This window comes from Rattus rattus, chromosome 9, assembly GCF_011064425.1.
Source record: "Rattus rattus isolate New Zealand chromosome 9, Rrattus_CSIRO_v1, whole genome shotgun sequence".
NCBI lineage: Eukaryota > Metazoa > Chordata > Mammalia > Rodentia > Muridae > Rattus > Rattus rattus.
In genome coordinates, this window is record NC_046162.1 from 3,639,049 (window position 1) to 3,660,023 (window position 20,975).

Consider the following 20,975-nt stretch of genomic DNA (forward strand, 5'->3'; position numbering starts at 1 on the left):
GGGGGTCACAGATGTGTTCTTCTCCCGCTTCCTTTCCCCTCTGCTTATTCTCTGCTTGAAGGAGAAAATAACTTGTTTTTGCATTTGAATCTGTTGGCTAGAGTTCCTGGCAACCCTCTGGGGACAATTCAGAAGCTTAGAGCTCTTGTCTATTGCTGGAGGCCCCAGGAAGAGACTGTAATAGTCCTTGGCAGCTATTGTGCTACATGCTGAGAATCTCAGCATTTGGGAGGTAGAGGCAGGAGAATCACAAGTTTGAGGCCAGCTTGTAGTACACAACAAAATTCTGTCTGTCTCTTTGTTTACTTATTTATTTAATGTATATGAGTACACTGTAGCTGTCTTCAGACACACCAGAAGAGGATATCCGATCCCATTACAGATGGTTGTGAGCCACCATGTGGTTGCTTGGAATTGAACTCAGGACCTCTGGGAAAATAGTCAGTGCTCTTAACCACTGAGCCTTTTCTCCAGTCCCAAAATTCTGTCTAGAAAGAAAGAAAGAAAGAAAGAAAGAAAGAAAGAAAGAAAGAAAGAAAGAAAGAAAGAAAGAAAGAAAGAGAGGAAGGAGGGAGGGAAGGAGGGAGGGAGGGAGGGGGAGAGAGAGAGAGAGAGAGAGAGAGAGAGAGAGAGAGAGAGAGAGAGAGAGAGGCGTTGCAGCACACATCTTTACTCCCAGCTCAGCTCTTGGACGTCAGAGGCAGGCACATCTCTGTGAGTTTGAATCCAGCCTACGTATTGAGAACTAATACATAGAAAGACCCTGTCTGGGAAAAAAGAAACAGGGGTGGGAGAAAAGAGAAAACAAAAGTGTGTTTCCGGGAGCCTGGAACAAGGGCCTTGTTTCTCCCACAGTACCCAAACATTTGACCTTTGACCCAGGCAGGAAGAGCCCTTGCCACACCCCCTTTAACCACTAGCCTGCTCTATCCTTGGCCGTTCCCATACTGGGAGCTGAGAATAGCAGAGTGGGTGGTGGTGGGAAAATACTTCTTGGCTGCTCTTCTGAGTGGAAACAAGACCAGGGAAGGTACTATAGAGATTGGTAGTTTAGAAGCCCAGGGGGTGTGTCCTGTTTGAGAACAGAGTCATGGAGTTTTAAGTTGTCTTTGCTACACTGGATGAAGGAGGCTGCCTGCCTGGTTGGCTCTTCTGAACTTGACTGGGTTGGGGCAGATGACAGGAAATACCTTTCTCAGGCAGAATAAGTGCAAGTCACAGGGCTTTACCTGAGCAGTTGCTTTTCTTTCCTTATGTCATTTGTATAATTTCATTTCAGAAGTTCACTAACATACTCTTTGCCCACTCAGCATATAGACCTGAACAAATTCTATTTAATAAACACATGTTGTTGGCACTTGGCACCAGGATTGTGTGGCTGAGCCATGGGTGGGGCTCTTCCTTCATACAACCCTGCCCTCCTGGGTGTAGTTCTGTAGGGACAACTCACAGGGCCACCTGTCTACAGGATGGGTTTCTGGGAGGACAGCGTTCCTGCAGAATACTGCCTGACTCTGGGTTCTCCCCCTTTCCACTCATGAGTGTTTCGTGTGCCAGTGCAAACCTTGCATATACCTGGTGTGGTTGGTTAGGACAGTATTAGGAAGCAAGCAGGTAGAATCCTGTGGTCATGGATACAGCGTGCAGGGTGAGGGGCCAGAATGAAGGTGGGGCCAGGATCCCTCACTGAGGAAGTACATATGAGATTGGAGTTATAAGAAAGACAAGAGACAGCTGGGAAGAGAGGCCATGGCAAACCTAAGTGCCAGATCCTGAGAATGCTGGACTTGAATGATGGGGAAGGAAGTGAGGGCAGGACAGGAAGTGTGTGCAGCACACACAGGGCTCTCTGTGTTGGAAATCCATGGATGACACTGCCCAGGGAGAAACTGTAAGGAAAGTGGACCAGGGCACCCCCTCAGGTGCTGGTTGTCTGGGCAGCTCTGGCCTGGTTTTGCTGAAGAGGTCTGGATTTGCAGGCAGAGCACATAGGATTTGTTGATGGTTTGAGATGCTGTATGCTGCCATACCTGAGCACATTGAACTGTAAGTATGTGTCAACCACTGAGAATGTGGAGGAAAAGGTTTGCTGTGGAGGAATATTTGGGCTTTGCTGGGTAGTCACTACTTGTCCTCTGATAACTGCACAGATTGTACCTGTGGTTCTCCACCACCATAAAGGGAGGTGCTCTGTGCTTCCTACCATTAACATCCTGTAGGATCTGACAGCCTCCCTCTTCTACCCGTCTCTTCTCTGTGGAGATAAGCCCGATTCTGCCCAGCTGCCCAGCTGTGCTGGGGTCTACATCAGGTGTTCAAGACAGGCCCTCTCAGAGAGAGGGTTGCTGTGGGTGCCAGGTGTTTGCCAGGGTCCAGGCAGGCAGCCAGTGTCTCTGCCACAGTGAATTTCCGGGAGATGGACGAAGCTTCTTTTAGTCCTGATGGGCTGAATGGATTATACATTATTCTAGGGCCAGACAGAGTTTGTTTGTGTCTATGTGTATATTCCTAACATTTTCTTAGGTATATTGAGATCTGAAAAGATATTCTTGTACCCCTGAGATCTCCACCTGCATTTTCCTCTAGCCAACAGGGCAGCATGTGAGGCCACCATCTGTGAATAGGGTGTTGTTCAGTGGAAATAAGCAGATGCCCACCACAGTAACAATGTTCACTCTTCACAGCCTGTGCACATCTGGTGTAGTACGGCTTCACATTAACAGCTGGCTGGAAGTGAGCTTCTGTCTTCCCCATAAGATCCACTATGCAGCTTCAAGTCTGATCCCTCCTGAGGCTATTGAACGGAGCCTGAAAGCCATCCGGTGAGAGATTCCCCATCCTGCCTCCCCTCAGCTGCTGTCTGAGACCTTACTAGTTGCTTTGTTCTGGAAATTCTCTGAGCCATCTCTCCAGCCCTGATGGCACATCGCCCTTAATCCCAGCACTTGGGAAGCAGAGGCAGGAGGATCTGAGTTCAAGGCCAGCCTGGTCTACAGCCTGGTCCTAAGTTCCAGGAGCCAGGGCTATACAGACAAACCCTGTCTCAAATAAGATTGAGGATTGATAAGCTGGTTCAGCAGGTAAAGACACTCACTGCCAGGCTCGATGTGACCTGAGTTCAGTTCCTGGAACCCACATGGGAGAAGAAGGGAACTCCATGCCTGCGCCTCACGTAAATAAATAAGTGTGAAAAAAAGGTGGCAAGTGATAAAGACATTTGATGCCGACCTCTGGACTGCATACCTGCATACTTACATGCACAGGCTCGTGCACTGCCTCCCCCACATACATCTCAGAGTCTCTGTCTCTGACACACATACCCATGCCAACATGTAGAGAGAGAGAGAGAGAGAGAGAGAGAGAGAGAGAGAGAGAGAGAGAGAGAGAGAGAGAGAGAGACAGAGAGAGAGAGAGAGAGAGAGCGAGCACGAGCTGGGAGAATCCCAGAGGGGATAGACGTCAGCATTACTGCTGCAGTGGTCCTTGGCTTTCTATCTGATTTCCCCTCAACCTTTCCTGCCCAGTGCCTATGGACTTTAGCTGTGCCTTGGTGTTCCAGGGCCCCATGGCTCTTTATGTCTCGCTGACATGTGCCTCTGTCCTTCAGCCCCTACCATGCCTTGCTACTGCTCAGTGACGAGAAGTCTCTACTGAGTGAGCTTCCCATTGACTGCTCCCCGGCTCTGGTGCGGGTGATCAAGACCACGTCTGCTGTGAAGAACCTACAGCAGTTAGCCCAGGATGCTGATCTGGCCTTGCTGCAGGTAGGGCCCTGGGCGCTTGGAGGAGTGGGAAGAACTTTAAGGGAGGTAGCCTGTGGGGATCAGGAAAGACTGCCTGCTGTGCTGAGTCCCCAGGGCCCTTGTCTAGCACACAGTAGATGCTATATGTCCTGCCACGGTTCACGGTAGGAGGCTTGGGGTTCTCGTATCTGGTCACACTTAGTTTAGAGCCACAGGACTGACTTCTTTCTCTGTTAAGCAGAGGTGGGGCAAGCCTTGGGAGAAAGGAGAGAAGTGTTTCCTGCAAAGGCCTGGAGAACAGCTTGGGGAGTAGTATAATCCACACAGTGAATCTACCAGCTTAGGACAATCTCACACTGCTCTATGAGCAAGCCTGTGGGAAGCGAGAGCTAGGACTTGAGTGGGTAACTTACCCTACCGTGTAGCTTCTATTTTTTGTACATTTTCCTACCTTTTATCCTTTTTCTAAAAAAATATTTATTTATTTTATGTATGTGAGTACACTGTTACCGTATTCAGAAACATCAGAAGAGGGCATTGAATCTCATTACAAATGGTTGTGAGCCACCATGTGGTTGGTGGGAATTGAACTCAGGACCTCTGGAAGAGCAGTCAGTGCTCTTAATCGCTGAGCCATCTCTCCAGCCCCTTTGTTTTGTTTTTAATAAAGTACGTATCTTTAATGATGAGATATGCAGAGATGGAGCCTTATTCTGGTGGTCAGTTAAGTCTGATCAAATGTTCAAGAAAACCTTCCCCATAGAACTGAGGATTTGCTTCCCTCTGTCTCTGATGCCTGTGGGACTAGTGTCTAAACGAGTTACGCTCCACACACATCTCTTTTCTTCTGTTCCTTCTTCCCTTTTTTCCAAACCAGCCCTAGACTCACCAACATCCCCTCATTCCCGTGGAGAAGGAAATGTGGCAGAGCTGCAGAGACAGCCCCAAGCAAGTGCTTGTGGTTGCCCTCTGGGCTCAGAAAGAAGGCCCCTTAGTTGAAGTGTGGAGGAGGAAAAGCACAGAAGAAACTGTTTTTCTGGGGCCTGGAGTGTTGTGTGAGTCACCTCTGCCAGGGTTGTAGGTGCAGGACCAAGGGAATAAATGCCAACATCCTCATCTGGTGGTGCTGTGCACCCTGTGGCCACCAGAGGGTAGCAGAGGCCTAACCGGGCCCTCAGTTTGGGCAAAGTCCAGCCTTCTCTCTGTGGGATGAAGTGGACATGGCTCTGAGGCAGGCCCCCTCGGGTCCCTCCGGCTAGGCCTCCTGCCTCTATGTGGGGTTAGCATTGCTGAGAGTGTTTGCTTTGTGGGCCTATTGGGTTGCTTTTTCCAAAGCCCTTTCTATTCTCAGGATAAGTTGGTCCCTTCTCTCTATCTCTGACTCTTCATAGGCTCTGTGAGAGCACTTAGCATATCCTGCCTTTGTATTTCAACTTGGCATCTCAAGCTGGACAAGATTCAGCAAGGACCTCATTCTGCTTCCCTCTAGCATCTACGCAGAACTTTGAATGTATTCACTGTCTCTGAACACCCACAGAGAGGGGCGGTGCTGCTGTCCTAAGGAGTCTGGGCTATGTGGATGATGGCTATTTTCACTTCCTACTCCATGTTTGAAAAGGCTTTACTAAGAGGCTGTTTGATGGAGTCTATGCTAGGCCTGTGCCTGACTTCACTGTCACAGTGTCTGGTAAACCTTTGATGTCTCTTCCATTTCCTTGTCTTGGTCTTGTCTGGGATCGGGGAGGAGGGTGTTTCCTTCCGAACCAACTCCCTGCTGAACCTGATATAAATCAGAGTTTACTGCTGGCGTGCCCTGTGAGGTCTAGCCCCGGCCATTCTCTGCAACTCACCTCACCATTTTCTGCCACTGCTGTTTCCTGTAGATGAACCTTTAGGGAACATCTGTCTCAAATGTGACTGTCACACATGCTATAAGGACACTCAGATGGGCCTTGTGACACACTTTTGTAACCCAAGCCCTCAGGAGGCTGAGGGAGAAGGATTGTTTGAGACAGGGTTTCTCTGTAGCCCTGGCTGTCCTGGAACTCGCTCTGTAGAACAGGTTGGCCTCGAACTCACAGAGATCTCTGCTTGCCTTCTGAGTGCTGGGATTACAGGCCCTCCAAGTTTTTATTATTTTGAGATGGGATATCTCTGTATAGACTTGACTGTTTTCAAACTTAGAATTTTTCTGCCTCAGCCTCCTGACTTCTTGGGTGTGTCAGCATCCTCAGGCCTCCTCAGGCATTACTGTGTGCACACATTGTTTTGGGCAATATTAGAGACTGAACCCAGGGCTTCAGCATGAGGAAGGGTATAGCACCGGGAAGGTTGAGAACTGCTGGCTCAGAGGTTAAGAGCACTTAGTGTTCTGGTAGAAGATCCAGGGTTGGTTCTTAGCACCCATGTTGGGCAGGTTGTATCTCCCGTGCCTCTGACGGCCTCTTCTGGCCTCTGTGGGTACATTAGCATGAAGACATGTACACCGCACGCACGCACGCACGCACGCAATATTTTTAAGATGGGGGTTGAAAGAGAGTTGACTGCAGAGGAGAAGGAGGTGATGTGCATTCAAGAGTAGAGATTGGCTTTGATGAGGCTTCAAACCAAGGAAGAGGCAAGGGCAGATTCTTTGTTGGAACAACCCAGGGGAGCATAGATGTGCTGGCACCTTGGTTCCAGCTCTGTCATGCTTATTTTGGATTTTTAGTTCCAAGAGTGGCATTTTGGCTTCTTAATGGAGAATGTTTTAGGGGTGAAGGGGGGATGAGATTGGAAGTCACTGTCCGCAGATACAGAGAAAATGGGTGTGTCTTTGCCTGAGAGCTCAAGTCTGAAATGTGGGATAAGAGCAAAGAGGGCAACAGTGAGCTGGCTGTTTCCTCCATGTTTGAGCTGGTTGTTGGCTGATGCTGACAAGTGCCCTTAGCAGTGTAACAGACACTGTCAAGGCAGAACTCACCTAGGCCCATCTGCTGAAGGCATCAAGTGCCATTGTTTGAGGCTTCACATACCTTATCAGGGCTGTGGTGCTGTTTTCAGGTTGGCTGCCCCCATAAAGTTGGTGTGTACTGAGGCTACCCTAGAAAGGATTTCTCGTATCTTTGTGTATTTCCTGGTATCTGAGAGCTTAGGAGAGCAGAATGGAGGATGGTCTCTGGGGAAAGCAGAGTGCATAGGGACCTGTGCATATGCAGGGGTGGATAGGATGAGACTCCGTAGTTTATTACTTTGGAGAACGGTGCTGGGTGTCTGGTGGACCTGAGAATGCTGTGCTTCTGCCCATGCTCCAAGCACTCCAGTGTCCATGGTCATGTGCCTGCTGCCTAGCAAAACAGTGGTATCAAGCAGCACAGGGACTCCGAATACAGGAACAGTGATGGTGGTTCCACTGACTTGTGCTGGGGTGCTACAATGCTGCTTCAAGTTGGAAGAGTTGCAGAGGGTATTTTCTTCAGACAGGAAGGCCATGGCCTCCAAGTTTAGTCCTTCCATCTCCCTTGGTTTGCAGGTCTTCCAGCTTGCAGCTCACCTGGTGTACTGGGGCAAGGCCGTCATCATCTATCCACTGTGTGAGAACAACGTCTATGTCCTGTCTCCCAATGCCAGTGTGTGTCTGTAAGTACCACTGGCTGCTAAAATCTGGAGTCTGGAGCTAGAAAACGCCCAGCAGGACCCTTTAATGGCGCCCCCAGTGGCCCTAGAGGCTTTGAAGCCACGAGGCCAGATACCACTATATTCTTGATGCTGCCAATAGCATGCTCTGGTGCAGATCACAGTCTGGTTTGGTGTTGCCCATGGTAAGGCCATCTCTTCCTGGCTGAAGTCAGGGGTTTATGGTTCCTGCCATATCTTGAGGGACAATGAGTATAATTCTGCCATCTGAAGGCCTGCTGGGTCACCATACTTTATTCTGATGTCATTATGCTCACCGAGATAATTGCAGTGAGCATGGGAAATGCACTGACCATGGCTGTCTGCCCCAGGTACTCTCCACTAGCTGAGCAGTTCTCCCGCCAGTTCCCGTCCCATGACCTGCCGTCTGTCCTGGCCAAGTTTTCCTTGCCTGTTTCTTTATCGGAGTTCAGGAGCCCCCTGGCCCCCCCTGCACAGGAGGTGAGTCAATAGAGCCCCTATGTGGCTTCCTGTCTGGTGGCCCCTGATTCCAAGGCTCTTGGCACTGTTGATCATTTGCCATGGTTGGTGGGATTTACTGGCAAGCACAGCAGGCTTCCTGTGCCCATGGAGCCCACCATGGGCATTCTTAGGTCTAGAATTGGTTTAAGTTTGCCAGAAGGGCATTAGCTTTTCCTGGGCTGACAAGATTGCCTTGTGCTGCCTTTGGGGCAGGGCTTCTCACAGATGGAGGTGCAGACAGCCTTGTTCTCATTAAGCCTGGCCCTGCTTTCCGAGGCACTTCAGGTCGTGTGTCCCTTCCTCTGGGGGCTTAGGAGCCATGGGATCTTTGTGTGGAATCCTATGTCGCTGGGCCTAGAGTCCTTTTCCTAAGTAGGCCCTCAGTATCAGGCTAGGGTTGAGTCTTGGATGGTGGGCCTGGGTGAGGACAGAGGCTGGCAGTTAGAGGCTGTGTGATGGGGATGCTTCTCAAGGTGTAGGGGATAAATTTGCAGTGGGCTGCAGGGGTCAGTCACTTTTCCCTGCCCCATGCTCGAGAGATGGTCAGATGGTGACTTGGAGTCAGAGAAGCTTTGCCCCCTCCCCTGTTCAGTGCTTTAAGCTCTAGGTGGGAAGCTAGGGAAAGAGCACAGGTGTTGGAGACAAACTGGGTGATCTCCATGGTTTATCTTCAAAAGCAAAGTATTTGTTTTAATAGCTGCCAGATACACTGGGCAAAATCAGTCCTTAAAGTCAAACACTTCCCTTCTCAGATTGTGAATGGGAATAAGATCCTGGGTTTTTAGCTCATTTACATGCTGAGTGTGCCAGAGTTCTAAAGCTGTCTTTCACAGGGCCCTTGGTTTCCAGGAACAGAGCCAGGAGGATGAAAGATGCACTTTGCATCTGCACCTCCCTCTCTCCCCCAGGCAGCTCTCTGGGGGAGGGTCTGGCAAAGCTCCCATCCCAGCAGAAACTTCCCAGTTGTCAGGATAACGGCTGATCTTCCAGGCCATGTCTGAGCAGCTGCTTCAGGCCTTGTCAGGGGCCTGGGATGGAGCTGTTTGGTTTGCCACATCCCAGCGACATGCTGTCCAGTGTTATGAAGCTTTTGTGTTTTATTTTTTACATTTTGTTACAATAGCTTCAGTTCTTTAGAATTCTATTTGGTTTTGATCATGGTGGGTGTGTATCTTCCTCCCCAGTAACCCAGCTCCCTACCATGAGTGACCTGGGCAGTAGCTCTTCTGGGCCTCCCAAAGGTCAGAGCACTGGTACTGTGTGCACACACCTTGCTGCTTGGTGTCTGTGCCTGAGATATTTTTCCATCAGTGTTGGGTACTACCTGGCACTAGGTTCCGCTGCTGTGGCCGTGCTCACAAGGGAGAGCCCTTGGCTTCACATAGGAACAGTGGGTCCTCTTCCTGTTTCCTTTTAGAATCACCTGTGTTCTTGAAGCAGATTTTGAGGTAGAGCCAAGGACTCATGACAGTTTCCTCTCTGAACTTTGTGTGGGCTTGCCTAGCAGTGGACTGTCTGATGGCAGCAGGTCTTAGTGGGCTGGAGGTGAGGGTGGGAGGCAGGAACAGGTCTGGCTCTAGGGTAAGTTGGCTAGGGAGGGAAGCCAGGTGCATGATGGGAGCTAGTGCATGTGTGGTCTGGGAGTTCTTCTGGCCCCACTGTGTTCCCTGGGGTATGCTGACCTTGCAGAGCTACCCGCAGTTGAGGGTCCTTTTTTCCTAATAGGAGGCCTTCCTATTTCGGTACTGGGGCTGCTGTGGACCACGGTTCTCTTAATCCCCAGGGACAGGAGCCTGTTCCTCCAGGCTTGGGTCAGGGGCCCAGCCCACCCGCTGTCTTGCTCTGCTCACCCACAGACCCAGCTCATCCAGATGGTGGTGTGGATGCTGCAGCGCCGGCTGCTCATCCAGCTGCATACCTATGTTTGCCTAATGGCATCACCCAGTGAGGAGGAGCCCCGACCCATGAGAGGATGACGTCCCCTTCACAGCCCGAGTTGGTGGCGCAGCCTCAGCACACCCAATGCTCTAAGCTTTGGCTCCCCAAGTAGGATCCCCTTCCAGGACATCTGTCTGGTAATGGGGGCTGGGAGACTTTGGTGGTGACATCCAGGAAGTCTGGGCATTGTTGGAATAAGAGGTGTTTTTACACGTCTGTACTCACCTGCCTGTTCCCGTGGACACCTCCTCCTCCTGTCCCCTGTACTGCCAGGGTCCATATATCTCTACCTGTCTAGTGCTTTAACCTCCATGTTGGTTGAGGTGGGACAAGACACCCATTCCTGCCAGGGGTGTGGTGCGTGTGCAGCTTTCATTCTGGGTCCTTGAAGCTACTTCTGTAGGGTGGCTCCTTGTATTCCAGCTTAGCCACACATTAGGCACTTAGGTGGTAGGATGGCAGTGTGTTCTTGCATGAAGGCAGACTGTACAGTTGGAGGCGAGTGTGGCAGTGATCTCAGGGTCTGGATGCTCTCCAGAGTCTGGGGTGCCTTTGGGGCCTCCACCTTGGTACACTGGAATCCAGCTGGCCTGTTCCAATCCACAGCCAGCAGTGACGACATGACCCTCACCAGCCCCAGTATGGACAACTCCAGTGCAGAGCTGCTCCCCAGTGGGGACTCGCCACTGAACAAACGGATGACAGAGAACCTGCTGGCCAGCCTCTCAGAGCATGAGCGGGCTGCTATCCTCAATGTGCCCGCAGCCCAAAACCCTGAGGACCTCCGTATGTTTGCCAGGTAGGGAGCACTGACTGCGTGGACATGGAGGACTGTTGATGGGAGTGAGTGCTGGTCGCCTTGCACAGCCCAGTGAAGTGGTGGCTCTGGGGTCCGTGTGTGCACAGCAGGAGCTGTTGTCCAGGCTCAGCAGGAGTATGTCCTGATTGTTGGCCCTGTATCATAGCAGCTCGATGTCTGCCATGCCCATCCTGCCTTAGGTGATGGAGAGCATGGTGTTATGGGAGAGGTCAGGTTGTCATTCCGTTTGAAGAAACACACTGCAGACTATTGGACCATTTGCAACTCTTAAGTGCTGATCCAGGCCTTTCTGTACCCAGGCCTTTGTGCAGGACCCAGCTGCAGAAGCTCCCGGGAGCAGACTGCCCCATGCCATGGGGAGCAGAAGGACGCCCTGAGCTCTCCTCCCTTCAGCAGGGTGCATGCTCAAGTGGCTGAGTCTGCACGGCAGGCGGCTTCCTGGCTCTCGTTAGGCCCACCACCACCTGCCTCGGGGGACTGGTGGACATCGGGTGCAGGATGCTTGGCTCTCACCCCACAGCTCTGTACGGGCTTAGACTGACCCACCAATGGCTGTCCTCAGTAGCACTGGCCTTGGGCTAGGCTCACACTGTCCTGTCTCCTCCAGGCTCCTTCACTACTTCCGTGGCCGCCACCATCTGGAGGAGATCATGTACAATGAGAACACGCGGCGTTCCCAGCTGCTCATGCTCTTTGACAAGTTCCGCAGCGTGCTGGTGGTGACCACCCATGAGGACCCCGTTATTGCTGTCTTCCAGGCACTGCTCACGTGAGCCCAGGTGGCATGCTGAGTGTGTGGATGGAAACAACCTCCCCTCTGCTGCAGAGTTCCTGACTGGCCTTAGGGGTATAGGCAACCCTAGCCTGGCAGAACTGCTCCCTGTGTCGGTCGTCAGTCTGGTCAGAAGCAGCTACGGGGCAACCATTGTTGGGCTTTGTCTTTTCCCTGAAATTCTAGCCCAGACCTCATATTTACTATGTAGCTAAGGATGACCTTGAACTCCTGATCTTACTGCCCGTCCTCCAAGTGCTATGACTACAGATGTGTGCCATCGATGTCACTTTTAAAAAATATATTTATTTATTTTTATTTATGGTTTTGTGTGTATGTGTGCCCTCAGAGGTCAGACAAAAGCATGCCTTAGAGTTACGGAGGTTGTGAGCCACCGCATGTGGTGCTGGGAACAGAACAGGAGAGCAGGAAGCACTTTTAACCGTTGGTATCTCTCCAGCCTCCCTCTTCAATCTGGTCCTTACGGCAGCTTCACTGCTGCGCTGGGGAAGGTCTTACAGGACGCGTCTTCAGAATCCAAGCCCTTTGTGCACACACAGCTGTGTCCTTCTCATCCCTTTCCCAGCCTGCCCCTTGCGGAGCTACCCTGGAGAGGGTCTAAAACACTTGTTTATCATTCTGCTCTTAGGTGTATATACTGCACACTGATGTTCTCCCTCTCTGTTGCTATATGTACTTGGGTACCCCGGTTTCCCGACCGGGATAAAGAATTAACTACATGAACACGAATTCTGGCTGAGACGTGGACAGTTCCCTACAAACAGGTTATTTATTTTACTTTTGAACAATCAGAGCACGCTGTTTGCTGAGGCCGATACATCTGTTCAGCCACTCTGTCTACCACACTGACCCATGGGCTGCCCTGGACATAGAAGCGCAAGGGCTTCTGTGTCCATTCCCCTGCATGGCCAATACCTATGCGGGCTGCCGCCACCACAGCTGGGCTGCTGGACTCCAGAGGGCCATGCTCCAGCCACACAGCCTCATCTTGGGCCAGGTCTCGCTGGTCAAAGCTCTTATCAATGGCTAGGGCCTGGCACAGTTTGGAGGGACCATTACAGAGCTCTCGGTCCTTGAGGGAACGGCCGACAGTGCTTTTCCGGAGGGAGTTTCGAAGCTGCCGCATGGTCTCTAGGCCCTCCAAGGGCTCTAGTGCTCTTAGCAAGACACAAGCCCCAGGCCCTGTGAGACAGACAGAGAGCTTGGAAGTAAACCTCAGGTCTCCTGCCCATGCACACACCCAGTGTCACAGAGGTGCTGCTGTCTTTCTGAACCTGTAAACCACTGAATCAGACCCCTCTCCCTCCACCTTCTCTATAGCATTGACTAGGCTGCTAAGCCTTCCCTGACTACCTTGGGAAGCCTCCACCACGGAAGACTGACAGTCTCACCACTGTCCTCAGAGCCAGAACTATGACCAACCAGTGTGGGCAAGACTTGGGCATCAGCTTCCTCTTTCTGTAGCTTCCCTAGTCTTTTTTTTTTTTTAAATGTCTCTCTGTGTATTCATACATGTATCTATGTGCTCTGAGAGGATCCCCAGGAGTTAGAGTTATGGGCAACTGTAAACTGCCTGCTGCGGGATCTGGACTGGGACCCTCTGGAAGAGCCGTAAATGCCCTTAACCACTGGGCTATCTCTGTAGCCTGCTTCCCTGGTCTTCACTGTTAGTAGCTATGAGGGTGACAGAGGAAGCTCCAGAGAGCTAGCACCTCTAGGACAGAGGCATTCACTCTGCTAGGCATTCACAGCAAGTCTCAGACCCAATCCAGAATGATACAGGTCAGGAAAGCCTGGACAGTCAGTCCTTTGAATCCCCCGCTAGGCAGTACCAAGGTCACTACCTGGGACGTCTCTCACTGCAGGGAGAAGCAGGTTACAGAGTGTCGGTAAGTACAGGACACATGGTCCCTACTCAGTCCCCCAGAGCCACCTTAGTACCCCACCTTCTCTTGGCTCTTCCTCATCCTCATGCAAACACTTTGACCTCCATGTCCTTGTGGAACTCTGCTACACTGCAGATGCTTTAACTTGGCATCCTGAGCTCTGCTCTGTTTGGCCTTTCAATCCTCATTTTCTTCTCACACCCTCAGCACTCACACCTGGCCAGTGACATCCATGTCCTCAGCCTCTACTCAACATGGATGGCCCTGGCCAGGACCCTGTGCACTCTTGTGGGATTGCTCTCAACTTGGATGGTCCTGCTTGCCTCTGCCTTGTCCACCCTGTGCTCGGAACCTCTTCTCTCCCGGAGACTGTAGTACTAACCACGGTTAGTTAGCTTGTTCCCTTACATCAGCCACACAAGCAGGGTTGGTTCTGTCCAAGAAGGCTTCTGTGGTCTTTGTTATTAAATAAAAACTGTTTTGTCTGTATGTATGTCTGCACTACTTGTATGCGTGGGGCTGGGAAGAGAACCCAGGTCCTTTGCCAGAGCAGCTGATGCTGTTAACAACTGAATTAACCTTCAGCCCTGTCCTGTGATCTTTTGATGTCTAGTCATCCATAGTGTCGCTCAGAATTGGCACTGTGGTAGGTGCACAGCCAGTCCTGTGGTCCACTCACCTGCAGCTCCCAAGTCCCCTGTGGTAGACCCTCAGTCACCTGCTGTAGGTAACAACAGTTCCCTGTATCAAAGTACTTGTCCAACAAACCAAGAACATTGGTCACTTAGGGACAAACAGGGACTGAGAGATGCCATCCACACTCCAGCCAGCAGTGGCTTTGGCAGGATGGTACTGGTTCTTGGTTCCTCTGGCTCAGCCCACGGAGAAACACAAGGCCACATGCCTGTCAGGACAACGCTGGACCCCAGAGGAGAGCTGGTTTCTCCCACGAGCACTGTACCAGCATCCTTCCTGGAGCTGTCTGGGGCCAGAAGGTCTATGTGCTTATCACAGGGTTTCTGGCAGCATCCCCACCTTACCTGCTAGGTGCTAGTCAGGCACCACATTCAAATATGTCCCCACATGCTGCCTAATGTCCCCTGGGGGGCAGAAGTGCTCCTGGCGAGAATAACTGAACTCGACCCCATAACAGGGCTTTCAGCAAGGTGCCTGTGTGCGCCCAGCTCACCCAAAGTCAGGCTCTAGCACTTCCCGACCCTCCATCTGACTCCAAATCTAACCCAGACTCCGGCCACAGACTGCTTTGCATTCAGGTTGGCCCATAGCCTCTATTGTGTGTAGCTCAGCTGCCTCAGCCAGCCTCGCCCACCCCTCAAGAACAGCCAACGCTCCTGAAATCCTAACTCTGCCCTGGCAATGGCACTTTCCGACTCAAATGCCTATGTACCCAAGTCTTTCAGGGGGTTGGCCAGCTGCTAGCCTGTCTGTTCCCTCAGGCCCAGCACTACTGACCTTGACTGGAGACGTTCAAGCAGAAGTACATGCCATAGATGAGGTACACGTACAGAGTCCCAGGTTTCATGAACATGCCACGGTTACGGGGGGTCTGCCGGCCACCCCTTGAGTGGGCAGCTTCGTCTTCTGGCCCCAAGTATGCCTCAGTCTCCACAATGCGCCCACGGAGTTCTGTTCCATCAGCAAGTCGCCGGACAAGGACCTGTGGGCAGTGATTCTGCTCAGGGTGATGGGGGCCAACCCACCTGGACAGTCCCCACTTAGACCTCTTTTAAACTCAAGGTATACCAGACATCCAGGCCCAGACGGACCCAGCTACCTGGCTTCTCCATTCTGCCTCTTGGGCTTTTTGCTCAGAACCTGAATGCTGATGTTAGGGTCACCAGCCCCTCCTGACCAACTCTAGTTCTTATTCACTAAGGGTTCTAAGCACATCTCAGGATTCACTTGGAGTCACAGTGCAGGTTGACTTCCAAGTCCCCTCAGTGGTGGTCTCTGCCTCTCCACATCTTCCAGAGTTCCCTTAAGAGAACTTAATGTTCATTGGGCCCAAGGGTGTCCCTACTGTGGTTTTGTGGCGTGCTTGTGAAACTAGGCTGCTAAGGCAGCCACAGAGGATCCACGAGCTCAGATTGTGCCCACCAGTGCTGAGGCCTTAGTGAGAAGTAGCCAGCAGGTCCAGCTCATGCAGTGCCAGCTCGGACTGTAATCCTAGGAATGGCCAACATTGATTCAGCCAGGGCTTGTAGAAGGATTTCAGCATCCAGCCACGTTAATTCCCTCACAGGTTTGAGGGATTATTTGGTCAGAAGGCACCTTCTTCTTAGCTCAAGTAGAACCATGGTGCCTCAGGGTCAGTTGGTAACAGCAGGGTAGAGGAAAAGAGGTGGCCAGTGTTTGTCAAGGAAACCTAAAAATTCTTTCAGGAACCCAGAACACCGAAGACAGGGATGTTTTAGGAAGAGATAAAGGCCAGGGAGTGTTCCTTCACAAACTCTACCCGTGTGCTCCCACGTCTCCAAGGGCCACACTGGGAACCCCACACGAGCTTCTCGAGGAACCTCCTGGGGCTTTTCTGATGGAGGGTCTGGGAAAACGACATGCTCCTCAGTCCAGAGTAGCTGCTGTCCTGACAGCCCACTGCAACGAACCTTTCACTGGGCTTATGACCCACACCTGGGTTTTCCTTGACCGAAGGGATACACAGGCGAAAATAACCCTTTCTCTCCCGGACATCATCTTGTCTACCAATGCAGGTTCCAGTGGGCATGTGTGGGAGCCAGCTGATATGCCAGGAAGCTGAGTACAGGCAGCTGGATGTGTGATGGTGGTGACGGTGTTGTTGGGCCACCCTCGAACCCTTGACCTGAGATAATTCTGCACCATGGTTTATATCGTAGCTGTTGATTATTACGGTGCTGTTAGAAGGAACACAGATCCCTGCAGCTTAAAACATCCTGAGAACAGAATCCCATCCCTTCTCTGATAGGTCAGGGTCTGTTCCTGGAACTCGAAGCCCCAGTTCTAGTAGAGAAACTGGCTGTTCTTAGCCATGACGCCATAAAGGGAAGCAGCTAAAGGAAAAGGTAGGCCAGGGAACCATTAGAACCAGAGCGTCCAGCTCTAGCACCAAGGAGTAGAACCCTGTCAGCTCCATGACGTGCACTTCAGAAGGAGACAGGCTGTACTGTAAGCTGCCCCAGGCTGGGCCTGGAGTAGTCCCCACTTCCACTGTAAGCATGGTTGGGCGTGTGCTGAGCCTTGGGTACTGAGCCATGCAGTGAGGAGGCCAGCTCTTTCAAGTGATTCAGACGCTGGCAGCCTAATGGTATCCCTGGCCCCAGCCATCAGGGAACAGGGTAGGCAAGAACGGTCTCACACAGATGCTGGGGCCAATACCCATCAATGGCCCGTGCAGACACCCTGTCCTAAGGTTATTTCAGAACAGTCCCTACGTCACTAACGGATAAGCATAAGAACATACCTCTTGTTATTGCCAAAGCAGGACAGTTGCCAGGGGCCCTGCCGACTCCACCAAGGGACACCACTAACAATATTCTTATTCTTTGCAGTGATCCCAGACAACAGTCAGACTATGGGGCCCATATGGACAAGGAAGCTACCTATGTATGCACAAGGGAGGCCGAGTCAGGGATGAGACCGAGTAGTAACAAGAAAAGAGCTTCTGGAACTTGCTTCTGTATTACGTTACCTGTCCCAGAAATGCACGAGCTAGGGTGACTGCGGGCTGGTCAAAATACTCCGGTCCTAGCCGGGCAGGGCGGTCCTCTGGGCTCGAGAAGTAGATACTTCGCAGGAGGCCAGGGGTCGAAGAGAGTCTCTCCTTAGGGGTCTGCTGCTGCTCTGACTGTGCCAGTCGCTGCTTTTTTTGCCCGATCTTTCGTGAAAGCTGTTATGGTTAAAAACAAAAGAAGTGTCTGCTTGCCTGCCTGTTCCTTATCTGTAAAGTAAGGTGTCTATTTAAGCCATTCTGAGGCATAAACAGAACCCTACAGCTAATACAGCCTCAGAGGGCCTTGAAACTTGGTGTAGGTAATCTGGGCTGTCAGTGGTGACAGGATGGGTGGGCATTCTCTGCCCATACCTGCTGCACATAGGGGAAACATAGGTAAGGGGCATTAGGAGAAGGTGGGTGCCTGACTCCAATACAAACGAGCTGTTTTTTCTGATTCCTGCCAATCACACCATCTCCACAACTTGTTTCTGGAACCTGGTTCTTTATTCCTAATCCTGGCCAGGAATTAAAATACAGTCAGAACCTGGGCAGGGCCTGTCAGAGTTTGTCCAGGCACTACTCAAAAGATAGGCCCCTCGGTATTGACAAGACCTGGCATACAAATGGGTGTGCATGGAGATGTCCGCCTGCCTGGTCACATTCTAAGTGTTCAGGCACCTGCTGTCCTCTGACTGCTTGGATATTAACTAGGTACTGGGACAAGAAATCTATGGGTCTATAGGACCAGCAGGTGCTACTCTACCAACAGCCCATAAACAAAGCAAGGAAATCCGACCACATCCTTCAACTATTGTGGTACAACAGGAGGGGATTAAAAGGACAACTGGGTAGTGAACCTGAGATCTGTCCTCAGTTCAAGATGGGCTGGCTGGTTAACGAATCATTACTTTAAAAAAACAAAACAAAACAAAACAAAAATCACTACGCTGGCCTTGAACTCCTGATCCTCCTGCTTCTAGTCACTTCTCAAGTACAGGCCTGCGCCACCACGCCCGGGTAAGACCCATTATTTTTATCTGTTGTGCTGACGTCCAGGTTGGACTAAGGCTGCCAGGTGGCCGGGAATGGATGCTGACGTGACCGTCTCTGCAGCCCGACCCACTGTGCCAGCTCGCCGTGGGCTCAGACTTCGCGACGCTGCGCCCCCTCTCACCGGCGCTGGCATCTGGCCGACCTCACGAGATCCGGTCACTTGGGATCCTGCTCTGGCATTCCCTGGGCGGCGGGTTCGTCCAGGAAATGGAGTGTGCTCGGTGTCGGGGAGCACCATGGACACCGGTTTTAGGAGTCCTCTGCCCAGGCGCGCAGTACCACCGCGGCCGCGCATCTAGCCGCCGCCAGTACAGCCCAGGCCACCGGAAGCGCAGTGAGGGCGGGTACTGAAGCCTGAGTCTGCGCAGAAGGCGTACAGCGCGGGGGTGGGGCAAATCTGCAGAAGAGGCGGAGTGAGGAGCCTAGAGGGAGGGACAGGGCGGGGCGAGTGTAGAAACCTTTACTTTCACCACTAGGATTGGAACCCAGGTTCTCTAGGTCTGGTTCTGTCCCAATGGCCCGACTGCCATCAAGCAATACTCTCTGAACCTGGACTGACTTTTCGAGGGTCCCGGATCAGAAGGCCCTGCTTTGAGATAGGGTGGGCCACAGAGGTTGCGTTGGGTGTTGTAGAGAACAAACATGAGGGAATCTCAGTCTGGGTTTTGATCCTGGAATTCTCCTTCTTCAGCTTTATCGCTGGATGGTGGAACTGACCGGAAGCGGATGCCTTCCCCATCTGGAGAACCCTACCCTGGGTGATCACAGCTGATAGGTGGGAGGGAAGGGAATTCTGCCTCTGCAGTGGAGCCCCACTTACATCCCTGGATCCCTGATGATTGGAACTGCTGCGAAGAGGGCTCACTCACCACCTAAGCAGAACTAGCTTGGAGGGCAGGACCAGGGCTGCAGGGAGCTGAACTGGGTAACCGTTGCCCAGTATCTCTTAATTCTTACTTCTCTGGGACCTAAGCTTGCCCCTCACCTTATCTGTAACCTTTCAAATGAGGCTGTGCATCTGTGCAGGAGACTTGAGCCTCGAATGGGAAGTGACTGGCGCAAAGGAAAGGAGGTCCTGGGATAGGCTCTCCTCTCCCACTTCAGGTCAGTGGCAGGCCCCATACCCAGCAGCATCACCCTCACCCTCTGCAACCATTCTAGGGGTGGTGCGGGTCTGAAGGGTTTCTTAGCAGAGGCATTCCTACCGTCTCCATTCACACTGCCATATTCACACCTATATAGTCACACCTATATTCACACCTTTGAGGGCTTGTTAGAGCTGTCTTGGATTTCTGAGCTTCTGGCATCTGGGACCAGAGACGTGAAACAGGACAGAGCAAGAGGCCATATGCTTGGGACCCTTACATGAACAAGGCATTTAGCCTAAGGACTCTCTGGTCCTCAACTGCTTCTCACTGGCCAGCTCAGGGACTGAACTCTGGCCCAGGCTGGGGCTCAGCCATTCCCTCTCATGGGCCTCAACTGGGACTTCCTGGGGAGGGAGCGGCAGCCTCTGCCTGCCTGCTGCCTGCTGGAAGCCATCCAGCTGTTTGTGGCACTCTGTGCAGTTTCCGGGGGTGGGGTGGGGGCAATATGTTGTAAATTTGAACTAACGAGGTTGGCCTTATCCCCATAGCCATTCTGTGGGAACAATGCCTCTCTTTTCCTGTGAGGATAATACCCCTTCCCAATCTAGGAGGGAAACTGAGACCCTAGTTGGATTCTGGTCCCCTGGAGCATTCTGAAGACTCCTAGAAAGCTGTCTCATCCCCACCTTTGGGTGAATGACAAGCTCCTTCTGTTTGGTGGGCAGCCTGGCTTCTGCCCCAGGCAGAGACAGGGGTGGTGGCCAGCATCTTATTCTCCAGATGTTCTGGCCAGGGTGTGGGATTGTGCAACGGCTGCCCCTCCTCCACACTTCCTGGTTTGTGGTGTGAGGACTACAGGCTGGAAGTGCTGGGTTGGGCTTCCCTGTGTGTTTTGCCAGCAGGCTTGCCAGGAATAAGAGAATGTCCAAGAGGAAGGAGCCTGGGACCTCTTCTGTGCCCAGTGTACCTTGCGCCTGGCTGGTGGCAAGGATGCCTGCCACTGGAGGATTCTTTGAAAGGAGTCAAGGTTGGGGTTGGTGATGGTGTGAGTTATTTTGATTCCCCACAGGTTGTGGGGATGTTGGCACTGCCTCCAGTGATGGTGGCATGGGCTGCCAGTTCCTGACGGCTCTCTAGGCTTCAGTTTTACTGTCTCAGGGGCCTAACACATTGCTTCGGTTTCCTGTCTAACATGGGCAAAGCAGGGGATGGGCTGGGGTCAGTTGGCTCCTGGTTTGGAAACAGGCAGCCTCCAGCAGCTTCTCAGCAGAGTGGCTGCTGTCACCCTGGCGGTCCTCAGCAGTCTCTGTAGCTGGGGGACCCTTGATAGTTAGCTGTTTGATAGTTAGAGGGTAACCATCAGACGGGTCAAGGGAAGGTCTGCTGTCAGGCTGCTAGGATGTTGGCCCAGGAGCTTATAGGGCCCCCTTCTGAGTCCAATACCATGAGGGGTCTTCTCCCCAGACAGCTAGTATCCAGAGTCAGTCTCTACATCTCTCTGTGTGGTGCCAGGAAGCTAACTGAAGGTTCAGGAAGTGTCCATTGGGAGCCCTTTGACTGCTCAGGGGTCTTAACCACACAGGTGCTGACAGAGTGCTACACAGGACCTGGAGCTAGTGTAGAAGCCTGTCCATCCCGACACCTGTCCACCAGTTCCCGAGTATTAGGAATTGCAGCTGACTTCTGTTCTTTACAGCCAATAAAAGTATGAGAGAAGCCACGGATTGGATTCTGTGTAAAACGTTCTTCCACCCAAAGTCTAGGTCAATAGGACAGGTAGGAGGTACTGGGACTGTAGGGACTGG

At 52.0% G+C, this 20,975-nt stretch overlaps 2 protein-coding genes across 2 annotated transcripts in view; one reads left to right on the forward strand and one right to left on the reverse strand.

Moving 5' to 3' along the window:
* Nucleotides 1–11,733, forward strand: part of Nprl3 (NPR3 like, GATOR1 complex subunit) — a 38,112-nt gene extending 26,379 nt beyond the window's left edge. The window contains 9 exon segments of the mRNA XM_032912132.1: nucleotides 2,685–2,822; nucleotides 3,608–3,764; nucleotides 7,255–7,361; nucleotides 7,730–7,859; nucleotides 9,737–9,847; nucleotides 9,849–9,882; nucleotides 9,885–9,926; nucleotides 10,425–10,617; nucleotides 11,246–11,733. Coding sequence (XP_032768023.1) covers nucleotides 2,685–2,822; nucleotides 3,608–3,764; nucleotides 7,255–7,361; nucleotides 7,730–7,859; nucleotides 9,737–9,847; nucleotides 9,849–9,882; nucleotides 9,885–9,926; nucleotides 10,425–10,617; nucleotides 11,246–11,411 — 1,078 coding nt within the window. The 3' untranslated portion in view covers nucleotides 11,412–11,733.
* A 430-nt stretch (nucleotides 11,734–12,163) lies between these two features.
* On the reverse strand, nucleotides 12,164–18,415 carry Mpg (N-methylpurine DNA glycosylase). Its single transcript, XM_032912133.1, has 4 exons — nucleotides 18,204–18,415; nucleotides 17,006–17,203; nucleotides 14,791–14,995; nucleotides 12,164–12,613 (listed from the first exon to the last, which is right to left on the reverse strand). The coding sequence occupies exons 1-4, from the start codon at nucleotides 18,375–18,377 to the stop codon at nucleotides 12,201–12,203; spliced, it is 990 nt and encodes a 329-aa protein (XP_032768024.1). The 5' UTR covers nucleotides 18,378–18,415; the 3' UTR covers nucleotides 12,164–12,200.
* Nucleotides 18,416–20,975: the final 2,560 nt, after the last annotated feature.

Bases quoted from the DNA above. Each gene is read 5' to 3' on its own strand.
- Mpg (XM_032912133.1), bottom strand. From the start codon at position 18,377: ATGCGCGGCCGCGGTGGTACTGCGCGCCTGGGCAGAGGACTCCTAAAA. The intron at 14,996-17,005 runs GTAACGTAATAC...CACTGCCCACAG, and splicing joins CTCGTGCATTTCTGGGACAG to GTCCTTGTCCGGCGACTTGC. The intron at 12,614-14,790 runs GTCAGTAGTGCT...TCTGTCTCACAG, and splicing joins CTTGAACGTCTCCAGTCAAG to GGCCTGGGGCTTGTGTCTTG.